Source organism: Gastrolobium bilobum, unplaced genomic scaffold (assembly GCF_033153095.1).
Source record: "Gastrolobium bilobum isolate Gb01-03AN ecotype WA unplaced genomic scaffold, APGP_CSIRO_Gbil_v1 utg993, whole genome shotgun sequence".
Taxonomy (NCBI): domain Eukaryota; kingdom Viridiplantae; phylum Streptophyta; class Magnoliopsida; order Fabales; family Fabaceae; genus Gastrolobium; species Gastrolobium bilobum.
In genome coordinates this window covers 132,301-144,633 of record NW_026898494.1, presented here as the reverse complement: position 1 = coordinate 144,633, position 12,333 = coordinate 132,301, and the positions used below count along the sequence as shown (strand labels likewise).

At 36.3% G+C, this 12,333-nt stretch overlaps 2 protein-coding genes across 2 annotated transcripts; one reads left to right on the top strand and one right to left on the bottom strand.

Annotated features, from left to right (window-relative positions):
* The first annotated feature begins 6,838 nt into the window (after positions 1-6,838).
* On the top strand, positions 6,839-8,714 carry LOC133316832 (WAT1-related protein At3g18200). Its single transcript, XM_061518616.1, has 7 exons — positions 6,839-7,026; positions 7,154-7,216; positions 7,323-7,439; positions 7,530-7,779; positions 8,004-8,162; positions 8,265-8,416; positions 8,549-8,714. Exons 1-7 carry the CDS (start codon positions 6,839-6,841, stop codon positions 8,712-8,714), a joined length of 1,095 nt encoding a protein of 364 aa, XP_061374600.1.
* A 1,381-nt stretch (positions 8,715-10,095) lies between these two features.
* On the bottom strand, positions 10,096-12,135 carry LOC133316799 (T-complex protein 1 subunit delta). Its single transcript, XM_061518577.1, has one exon. It carries the CDS (start codon positions 11,981-11,983, stop codon positions 10,382-10,384), a length of 1,602 nt encoding a protein of 533 aa, XP_061374561.1. The 5' UTR covers positions 11,984-12,135; the 3' UTR covers positions 10,096-10,381.
* Between the last annotated feature and the right edge of the window lie 198 nt (positions 12,136-12,333).

The following is a 12,333-nucleotide window of genomic DNA, read 5'->3' as shown; positions in this document are numbered from 1 at the left end:
ACCTGAAGCCACACTCACCCGCCACCACAACCACCGAGGTTGTGATTAAAAAAATCCTCACTTACCTCGAAGCTGGTCGGTTAAAATAGAGATATTCCTATAAATTCAGTTAAAATAGTTGTTGGATAGCTTGAGTGTGGATGATGCCATTGGTTTTGCATCAAAATTTCCAGCATTATGTAATGATAGTTCTGCAAATGAATCCTTGGGAAAGAACACAATGGATGATATTGAATCCTCAAAACAGAGGCTCTTGACTATTGCTGGCTATTTGAAATGTGTTCAGGTATGCTTCAAACATTTTTTTAACACTTCATTGTACTAATTGATAGTTCTACATCGTTTGTGTGCTTTAAGTTAACCTTAAATAGATTTTGTTCATGGGATGATTTGCAAAGTAATTTGCATGTTACGGTCTCATCTTCAGTTGCAGTTGCAGTTGTCTGGATGTCTGAATAATGCACATATACATTTTTAATTTGATGATAACATATATGTCTTATTTTTCAGGAGGAAATCCTGCAAATGATGTCAACTGAGACCCTTGCTGAGCTAATGTGTCACTGTGTTACACGTAGGCCTTGCCCCAATGACAAATTAATTAAGAATATATGTAGTTTGACTTGCACGGATCCTTCAGAGACCCCTCAAGCTAAATTAATCTGCTCCATGGAGAGTATTGATGACCAAGGTCTCCTGTCTTTTAGAACTCCTGTGAGTAAACAGAAGTCAAAGGTCCATGTGCTAGCTGGTGAAAATCAATCAAAGGTGGAGGGATTTATAAGTAAACGTGGATCTGAGCTATCATTGAGGCTTTTGTGTGAGAAATTTGGTGCTTTGTTATTTGATAAACTTCCTAAGTTGTAGGATTGCCTGACTGAGGTGCTTTGTTTTTTTATCATGTCCCTGTTTTTCTTCAGTGAGGGACCAAAAAAGGCCCTGTGGTTTTTGCCAGGGATCAATAAGGGAGTTCGAAATCCACGGTGAACCACTCAAATCCACGCCAGCAAACTAACGTGCCAAGTGTGCACCGTTAGTTGAGCCGTTAGATGGGATTTAACAGAAGGACTAACGTGGCCTGTTTTTTGTAATTTAAGGGACCACTATGTCCCTTTTTTATTACTAGGGACCAATAAGGGCTTCGTGGATATTGTCAGGGACCAAAAAGGGTATTTACTCTATATATATATATATATATATATATATATATATATTTTAAGGCAAACCCAACAATCCTTCTGACTTGTCACATAATATTTTTATCCCAATCATATAAGCTGTCTCATCCGTATCTTTCATTTCAAAATTAATAAAAAGAAAATTCTCATTTAAAAGACCAATATCATAAGTTACAAGCAAGATAACATCAACATACAAAGTCAATAATATAAACTTGCTCTCATTGACCTTCTGATATATACACTGATCAGCTGATCCATATATACTTTTTCCTCTAAATTCTCATTTAAAGAGGTAATGTTCACATTCATTTGGTGTAACTCTAGATCATAATAAGTCATTAATGCCATAATGGCTCTTAGAGAATCCTTCTTGAAAATTGGTTAATACTCAAGGTCATCTTTCTCTTTAATACTCTTTGCAGCTAGTTTGACATTGTAATGTTATAAGTTTCCATGAGAGTCACGTTTGATCTTAAAGATCTACTTACAACAAACTCTCTTACAATTTTATGGTAACCCAATAAGGCCACAAACCTCATTTTGTTCTATATATGCAACTCATCTTTCATGGTATCGAGCCACTTGTTACCATTTTCCCTATCCATGGCTTGTGAAAACGTAACTGGATCATCCTTAATACCCAAGTCAAATTCAGAATCTTTAAGATATACCATATAATCATCAGAAATAGTAGATATATTTTCTCTTTGAAATCTTTTTGATGTTATTTGTTATGGTTATTCTAATATGAGTTTATTCAGTTCATTTGCAGGAACTTTATCAAGAGTAGTGGGGTCATTCATTTGTTGTTTTTCATTATTACTAATAAGCTCAATAACATGAATAACAACAACTTTTCTTAAGACACAAGTAAGAGGAGTATGTGCTATTGTTTCTTGAATATTCACTTTATGTGGTGTTTTACTCTTATTAATTTCACCATTCTCTATGAACCTAATATTTTCACTTTCAATGACTCTTGTAGTATGATTATGACAATAAATATACCCCCTATCGATTTTCTAGATAACTAGTGAAATAACTACTAATTATTCTACTATCCATTTTTTTCACGTGAATTGCAATATTTAATTTCTATTTGACAATCTCAAATACGCAGATGCCCTAATATCTAATTGCTATGTAATTTATACAAAATCACTAAAATAATGATACCAACATAATTATCTATCAATAATAAATTTTATCATCATTATATTAAAAACTAATATTATAAATTTATAAATTAATAATGAGAGGATACATGGACAATAATGGAAGAATAGTTATTAAAAATAATTAATTGATAATGTTTCTATACAAGCATTTAAGGGCTTGTTTGGTGCACATGATAGAGAGGACATGATAGGATAATTTATCATATCGTGCTCTTATCCATTGCTTTGTGAACTAATAAGATATGATAAACTTATCATGTTATCTCATTTTAGCCTATCCATAGCAGGATAAACTATCTTAAGGAAGGCTCGGGTTAGAAATGGACATGATAAGATAACAAATGTCAAATCCCCTTATTCCAAATATAGTTCTATACTCTTTTTTTACAAACTTTGTTAGGCGCATGATGGTTAGACCATGCCACCGACTAGTCGGCCATGGGCCACCTTTACCAGTCACTACTGCCACCACCACTTATCAGCTAGCCACCACCATTGCCACTTATCATCACTATGAGTTATCAGTCACCACCATTGTCACCGGCTACCACCACCACCACCACCACCATTATCCATCACCACCACTAACCATCAGACACCAGACACCAGACACCAATCATCACCACTAGCCACTATCGTCGTCACCAACAGTCAGCCACAATAATTGCCACCGGTCATTGTCGGCCCCACCACCGCCACTTTAACCACCTTCACTAGTTAGACATAGACACCACCTCTAGCCACCCCCACCCCAATCACCAGACACTAACCATCACTGCCACCACTTGACACCACTACCGCTGCCATTAGTCAACCGCCACAATTATCATAGGTCATTGTTGGCTCTGTCACCACCACTCATTGCCTCATACTTCGCATGCTTCTTAATAGTTTAGACTTGGACCTATGAATAGCTGTTGTTAGGATTATTTAATCATATTTATATTTTTCTTGTAAATCGAGTGACTTGTAACAAGTGGTGGTGAGGTGAATACAGTACAGACTATGATGCACCGACACGAACACAGGACACGACACGATACGACACGCTGACACGTTAATTCTAAAAAATGTCATTTTTCGACACGTCGGGACACGTTTTGATATTAAATAAAAATTTTTATATTTAATACATATAACAGTCCACAATAAGTTATATAACCAATCAAATATTCAAATTTCATAACATAAATATAAATGTTGAGATATATGGTCCCACATTGGTTGTATGTGCAACTAATGTGGAGTTTATAAGGCCTTGGGCACTCCCACCCTTTGAGCTAGCTTTTAGGGTGGTGTATCCAAAGGTTCTTTACATGGTATCAGAGCTTGAGGTTCAATCCTCACCTCCCCCCACTTTAAAGTGGAATTAAAATAAAATCACAAAAGGTAAACCAAAAATTGGACCTGTGGGCTCTTGCTTGAGGGGGCGTGTTGAGATATATAGTCCCACATTAGTTGTATGTGCAACTAATGTGGAGTTTATAAGGCTTTGGGCACTCCCACCCTTTGAGCTAGCTTTTAGGGTGGTGTATCCCAAGGTTCTTTACAATAAACAAAAATAATTGTTCGTACTTTGTTAATTTTTCTTGTCAAATTTCATAACAGAACAAAATTGATTTATAATTTTTTTTATATTTAGTTAATAAAAAAAATTAAGACTAAAAAAAAAAGTGTCGAAGCATTTCAGAAAAAGTTGACTGCGTGTCGGAAAAACGTGTCGGAGAGTTGACCGCATGTCCCAAAATATTGACCGTGTATGGGACACGTGTCGGAACGTGTCCGTGTCGGACACGTGTCCGACATGCAATTTTTTAAAAATGTAAGTCTGTGCTTCTGAGAGTACAGACAAGCTGGACGTAGCCTAAATTGGGTTAACCAGAGTAAATTATTGTGTCTATTCTCTCTCTCTCTCTCTCTCTCTCTCTTTTTCTCTTTTCGTTTGCGATTTGTGTGATTGTCGATTTTCAAAAGCAACCCCCCCAACAATCGCCGCCATCACCACTTCAATCGGCCACCCACTGCACGCCACCAACACCACCCATTATTACTAGTTGTTGGCCAGGTGGCCACTAATATTGATAATCAATTTTAAAAGAATTTAAAAAATTTAATTGGTGATTTATGTATTTTAATAGTTAAGAACTAATGTGTAAATAAATAAAAGAACTAGTTTAAAAATTAATTTTAAAAAATCACATGAAATCATGTTAAAAAGGATACTTTTGTCTAATTATATCATATCATTAGGGGTATTCGCAGTCTGGATTGGATCGATTTTGGAAGCAAAACTCATCCGATCCAATCCCTTCGGTTTGATCATGTAATCATCCATTCGGTTTAGATTTTTTTTCAAATCTGATCCGAACCAATCCAATTTTTTTCGGTTTAGATTGGATCGGTTTTTAATTTTTTGAATATCCTAAAATTAGTTTCATGATTATTGTGCAAATAATATCTTTTGTATATATTGGCTTTGTAATTTTTTTTTTTAAATACAAGAATATCAGTAAACAATACTATAGTTGATGAGACGTGACTAAGTTTTTCCTTGGGTTTAGTTGATGAGTTAATGAGTCTTGAATTTAGAAATTTTTGGGCTATGATAATCGGTTTGGATTGGAACGGTTTTCATCAACCCATCCGAAAACCGATCCAATCCAATTAAAATTTGCGATTTTTTTTCGATTTTCGATTTTTCAATTTTTGGTTTATTCGGTTATCGGTTTTTCGGTTCGGTTTTCACGGTTTGAATCGGTTGATGAACACCCCTACTATATAGTTAGTCTCAAACATCTGATAGAATAATGTTATCCTATCAGACTACTTTTCTTAGACTACTTTTCTTATGCACAATGAACACATTATACGATATGAGCTTATCAATCTCACATCATATCCTACTCTTATCCGAACCAGTTATCGTATCTAATTTGAAAGGATATAGAGCTATGTTCTCCCTAACTTACACATTTTTTCACATATACTTATTTTGTTTATCACTAAATATAATATAATTTTCCTATGACCCTATAATAAAAACAGCATAAAATGGAGACAAGATATAATAAATGACTTCTATTCCCTAAACGGCGTAAATTAGTTTAACAAGTGAATGGTTGTATTTAAATTTGTATTATATTTAATAGCATTGACAATGAGTATTTCAAAATTATAATATACTAATTACGAAATTAATATATTTATTTTTTGTATTGCAAATATTGTATGATATACAGTTAAATTTTCTTTGGTTTAAATATGTGAAGACATATTATCTATTGATCTTGAGTTTTGACACTCTAATATTAAAGAATAAGTCTCTTATAAAATGAGTAAGTAATAGTGCATTTACTCTTAATTTTGTGTGTGTAAAATTTACTCTTAATTTTATTTGAAGTATATCATAAAATTTAAAAGTAAATATACTTTTATTTGTTTATTTCATAAGAACTTTTTCTAAAATTAAAATCCTGCCTCTGCTCTCATAAAAGCATACAGGTACTGAGTATTAACTAAATAAAAGATATTATAGACTTTTCTTAACTAAAGATGTTATAATTTTGTGTAAACAAATGTTGATTCGTCTCCTTTGTGTCGCAACAGACAGACAATATATCGTTGACCACAAGCAGCCTTTCAGTTTGGAATATTCTCACACTTCACAAATTGCACATATAGTAGTGTTTTTCCGAAATTTCTTGAGGCATGTATGAACCAATCTATAAAAGGTTCATGAATAAGCACATCAACCCAATAATTTTCTTATCGTGATCTAGTTGATGCATTGACTAAGACATATGTCTAGCATGAATAATAATAGATACATAACAGTGGCACATGCATCTTTGATTCATCATATTCATGTTCTTCCCCCTCACTCTATTGAAATGCATTCAAAAGAATCGTTTGAGTGTATTCTTAAGCAGCATTCAATCAACATTGTTATTAATATGTGGCTTCAAATGGTCAATAAATAATCAACTTTCTGTTGGATTAAATTTATGACAAAGACAATAAATAAATAAATAAATAAATAAAAACTATAATGATTACTTGAAAATGATAGAGAATTGGGACAAAGGTCTCGCTAGACATAGCAAGAGAGACAAGGGAAATGGTAGGAACATGGTCATACAAATGATAGAGGTTGGCCACTCTCTAACTACCTTGCTAACATGATTCATCTTGTTTCTGTCTCCATAAAATATTTAATTCAAAGTCAACATGCAGAAGAAATTAAATTTATATATCTAAGATTTTGTAGTCCTAGCATATATATGTTAAACGTTTATATGTCTTTGTAACTGCTATACTGAGGCTTCAAATAATATAGCTAGCAGTTGAAATTCGCAATATAAAAATGTACAATTTTAATGTTCCTTTTTCTTTGAGATTGTTCTTTATATATAAGTACCTCTTCTTTGTTATTGTTCCTCATAAACAAGTTTAAGTTGCTACCACGAGAATAGAAAAATAATGGGAAGTGTTATGACAGAAAAAGTGAAGCTTATAGTGGCATTACTTGCTCTGCAGTTTTGCTTTGCAGGATTTCACATTGTCTCTAGACTTGCACTGAACATTGGTGTGAGCAAAGTCGTTTACCCTGTTTATAGAAATATAATCGCCGTGCTTATGTTGAGCCCGCTTGCTTATTTCTTAGAGAAGTGAGTTTAAGAATGAAGCTTGTCATCTCCTTTGTCGTTTTATTCTTTCTGTTATTGCTTTTTAAGCTTGTTTCATTGGTTGTTGACAAATTTTAACATGGAGCAATGTTTTTGTCTTTCTAACCAGGAATCAAAGACCACCCCTTACTTTTTCTTTACTGTTTCAATTCTTCCTATTAGCATTGCTGGGGTAAGCAATAAATAAGCTGCAGCCACCAGTTCTTCTCCATACTTTCATTTCCTTCCAATGAATTCTAATATTTTCTTCTTTCTGTAATTTTCATTGGTTGTTTTAGCATCACTGCAAACCAAGGGTTTTACTTGTTGGGATTATATTATGCTTCTCCAACTTTTGCTTCTGCAATGCAAAACTCGGTTCCTGCCATCACTTTTGTCATGGCCTCAGCTCTAAGGTAATCAATCACGTCCCCTTGTGACACTCTTTATCATTTTTGTCATTCAATGTCTTCAGAAGTTCATAAATTCTTTTGATTTTCTAACAGACTTGAGGAAGTCAACATGGCAAGGAGAGATGGAGTGACAAAAGTTCTAGGAACCATTGCCTGTGTTGGGGGTGCCACTATAATAACTCTCTATAAAGGCCCTCCTCTTCTTCACCTGCAGACGCACAAAATACTACAAGGAGACACCTTGGACGTAGCTCAGTCTTCAACAAAAATACAAAACTGGATATGGGGTTGCATATTCTTGCTTGGACATTGTTTATCATGGGCTGGCTGGATGGTTTTTCAGGTCTGGTCATAATGATCATGGCTTACATAGATTATCTAAACAGAAACTGCGAATTAATCAATCTGTTGCTGCATTCTTATGATAACGTATGCATACATTAGAATACATTGGCACTTGGCAGTGTCTGTGATCGTTGCATGTGTTTCTGAATTGTGAATTTGTACTTGACTAGTCCAATTGTTATTTTTATAAATAACTAATGTCGTTAAACACTTGTTTTGCAGACTCCTGTTGTGAAGAAGTATCCAGCAAAACTATCACTCACTTCGTTTACATGCTTCTTTGGATTGATTCAATTCTTGATTATAGCAGCCTTTGTAGAAACTGACATAGAGAGTTGGAAGATACAATCCGCAGAGGAGCTTTTTACCATCCTATATGCTGTAATAGTCGTTGCTTTATCTCTCAAATATATGACACATCTAGAGTCCCAAAAGCATGCAAATTTTAAGTCAATTCAATTCATTTTTGCGTGATCATTACAGGGAGTTGTAGCATCCGGCATTGTCATCTCTCTCCAAACATGGTGTATTCAAAAGGGTGGCCCTGTATTTGTTGCTGTCTTCCAGCCCTTGCAAACCTTTCTAGTTGCTATTATGGCAGCCATAATTCTTGGTGATCAGTTATACTCTGGAGGGTATGTAGACAATTTGCTAACCATCAATGGAAAGATATGGGGGCAAAAAAGGCTTTCAGAAGTTTGTTTCTTTTTTTTCTCTTTTAGAAATCAAAAAACCTGACCTTCTAATGTATTCACGTTTTATTACAGGGTTATTGGTGCAATTCTTATCGTGCTTGGTCTCTACCTAGTCCTTTGGGGCAAAACCCAGGAAAAAAAGGTGATTGACACAGAGAAGGCATCATTGATAAAGTCCTTACTCAATGCTGAGAAAGAGAATAAAGAAGCTGATACTGCTCGTAAAGACATACCTTGACATATCTATTCATTGACAGATATAACTATCTAGTTCTAGTAAAGTATCAGCATTCAGCACAACCACTGGTGCATAGTCCAGTTGTCACTTGTCAGCAGCATCTTAACTTGTGCAAGATTAAGTGATTTTCCCATTAATCTATCTAAATATAGTTATTAGAGTCAAGGATTCAAGGCAAGGCTGGCTTTAGGTATAAGGCCTGGAGATACATTAAAAGGAAGAGAAGCTTAGCGACACTTGCATTACAAGATCAAATTTGGTCGGTTGGAAGCAAGCGTCCATGTGCTTTACATTACACACTTACATGTATACCTGAATTTATATATAAAAGAAAAATATTTGCTGTGATATCAATTGCAAATTTCAAGTATATAAATATTGAATATCACCTGGGGAAATTAATTTTTTTGGTGGTTAGTTCTAAATAGACGAGTTCTACTTCATACCAAATAACAATAACTTAACGTGTATCCATCCCAACTCAGCAACCAATGGAATAAGATAAGAGTCCCTCATTTCACTAGTATCAATCCTCTAATTTCACAACAGAACTCGTAAAGAGACTAACCATAGTTCTTTTCTCCGTTCTCAAGAACACTTCCTAATGAGAGTAAGCAGCGACAATTCTTGAATTTAAAATGAGGTTTAATCATGAGGCTTGCAATTAGTTATGAGAATTTTTATCACGATTAACAATACAATATGAAAAATTCATGTTTAAGGTTAACCCATTTACAAATTTATGTCTTGTTCATATTGCAAAAACGGGTGTCAACCCATAATCACAAAATCAACGTCGTTAATTTTTTTTATAAATTATTTTTGTCATATCACATCATGTCAATCCATACAATAAACATCACACTTTAAAATTGATAAATTATTCGTGTCATGTTATGTCAATCAGTAACACATTTTAAAATTGACAAATTAATTTTATGGTATTGCGTCAATTCACAAAATAAATTTGACCCATTTTTAAATTCATGTTCGTGTACAATACATCCCTTCCAGTTTTTCCAATAACTAACAGAAAAACGGGAGATTAACACACCTGAAGAGTTGATACATAAACAGAACATACTAAATATGTCATGGTGCAATGGAAATTATAACTTTCTATCCAGCCAAATCAATGGATCCCCAAAAACAAAGTCGCCCAGATTCCAAAAAAAAATCAGAATAATTAAAAGATCAAATGTAACTTACTCAATGATATTCCATCATTCCATGAACAAGTTTTGTGATGCTTCCGATAACAACCTAAGAGTATACATAATCCACACAATTTCAACTTTTCAAGCAGATTTTAAACTATTTAGTTAAATAAGAACCCATTCAACTAGTTACATACATATACAGATATACAAGTATGTTAAGGGAAGTGAAAAACATGAATACAGTCAATATCAATGGCGCTCAGAAAAATGATCAACTATTGATAAACTCCCAATACACATTAAGAAGAAGGGCTTTTGATGACTTCAGCAAGCATCACAATCCACAAGGACATCCAAAGTTGTAAATAACAACAGCAGCCAAAATAAGTGAAAATTACTAAACCAGAGTAGCTAAAAAAGAACATAACTATCAACTTAATTAAAACTTGAAGGACAAAAGATGATGATTCAGTTTTTCTCTGAATTTCTGTCACTGTTCAATCAACTCTACCTCACAGTTACAATATCATCAATCTTCAAAATCATCCGCACACACTCTGTTGCTAAGGTGATCGCACTTGTGCTTACTAGCAGTGGCTGCACCACATTCTCCTCCAAGATGTTCGTAATCTGACCCTTCCTCACATTGATTCCAGTATTTATCTCACCCTGTGCATGACGATTCCTGAGCTCAGTAACAATGGCAATCGGGTTCAAACCAGCATTCTCAGCTAGAGTATAAGGAATGACTTCAAGGGCCTCCGCAAATGCTCGAACACAATAACCCTCCATTCCGTGCAACACCTTTGCCCAGGCACCCAGTTGCCTTGACAGCTCTATCTCCGGTGCGCCACCACCTGCAATGAGAAACCTCTTGGCAACCAAACACCTAACAACACACAAAGCATCATGCAGACTCCGCTCAGCTTCATCTAACACGAGCTGGTTGGATCCGCGGACAAGCACAGTCGTGGTCTTTCCCATATCCTTAATACCAGTAACCTTCACAATCTTGCCATCCCCGAGAGAAACCTCCTCCACAAGATCTGCATAACCCAACTTCTCAGCACGGAAATGCTCAATGTTAGCAATGGGCAAACAATTCAAAGTCTTGGTAATGAACTCAATCTCATCTCGCTCCACATCCTTGATCACCAAGATCTTAGCTTTGGCAAGATAGTGCAAAGACAAATCAGTGACAGCATCTCTCAGAATACTCTTCTGAATCAACAACACATTACAACCAGTGGCCTTAATCTTCTTAATCATGCCCAGAATGTAACTCCTCTCTTCCTTCAAAATCCTATCCATCTGAGAGTAATCACTCACCACAATACTCTGCTCAATATCGGTCTTTGGAGGAGAAATCTGGAACTGAATCACAGCAATCTTGGCATTCTCCATGCGCGTTGGTCCTCCAGCAGCGTGACTCACCTTCTTATCAAACACCAAACCCTTCACCATCTCCGTATCATCAACCGTCCCACCATGCTTCTTCACGATCTTCACGTCACGTAGATCAACCATGTCGGGCTTCGCCTCGTCCACCACCGACAACACAGCGTCCACGGCAAGCGGCGCCAGCAGCGTCGAGTACTGGCTCACCACCTTGCTGTTGAGCGAAGTGCTAGCGGATTTCACGAGCGAGTCACGATCGGAGAGCTCGACGGGCACGGCCATGGCGGTGAGGACGTCGACGGCCTTCACGGAGGCCTTGTGGAGAGAATCGGAGATGACGGTGGGATGAATGCCGTGGGAGAGGAGGAGGAGGCACTGTTCGAGGAGTGCGCCGGCAATGACGACGACTGTGGTGGTTCCATCGCCGGCGGCAGAGTCCTGTGACTTGGAGAGCTCTACGAGCATCTTGGCGGCAGGTTGTAAAACCTGCATCTTGTTGAGGATGGTGGCGCCGTCGTTGGTGATGATGACCTCATCGGAAGAGGTAGAGATCATCTTGTCCATGCCCTTGGGACCAAGGCTGGTGCGGACGGCGTTGGCGACTGAGCGTGCGGCCACGATGTTGGCGTGGCGGATATCTTCCTTGCGCTTATTGTCCACGTAGGACTCGGTTTTCGACGATCGATGCTGGGGAGCTGCAATTGCCGCCATTGACGCTGCAGAGTGAGGGTGAGGGTGAGGGTGAGGGTGAGGGTGAGAGTGAGAGTGAGAAAGTAAACCCTAACCCAAATGGTTAATCGCTAATAGGGGAAATGGAAAACCCTAGATTTGAGAAGAATGGTATTGTGTTGTGTTGTGTTGTTCAGACTTAAGTTAAGAGCGGGGTTTTTGCTTTGCCTTTTTCTAGCAAAGTGTAGGGGTTTCGCTGTTTTATTTTTATTTTATTATAATTATTTTTGGGTTTCCTTACTATTTTAGTTATTGAAAAAAATATGTGTCATTTTAAATAGTATAAAATTGTGTTATTCTAAATGAGAGTAAGAGATAAATTATGAGAGACT

What these genes read in the sequence shown, in the direction of transcription:
- LOC133316832 (XM_061518616.1), top strand. Translation starts at nt 6,839, where the DNA reads ATGGGAAGTGTTATGACAGAAAAAGTGAAGCTTATAGTGGCATTACTT. An exon ending in TTCCTATTAGCATTGCTGGG is followed by an intron (nt 7,217 to 7,322) that starts GTAAGCAATAAA and finishes TGGTTGTTTTAG; the next exon opens with CATCACTGCAAACCAAGGGT. An exon ending in GATCAGTTATACTCTGGAGG is followed by an intron (nt 8,417 to 8,548) that starts GTATGTAGACAA and finishes GTTTTATTACAG; the next exon opens with GGTTATTGGTGCAATTCTTA.
- LOC133316799 (XM_061518577.1), bottom strand. Translation starts at nt 11,983, where the DNA reads ATGGCGGCAATTGCAGCTCCCCAGCATCGATCGTCGAAAACCGAGTCC.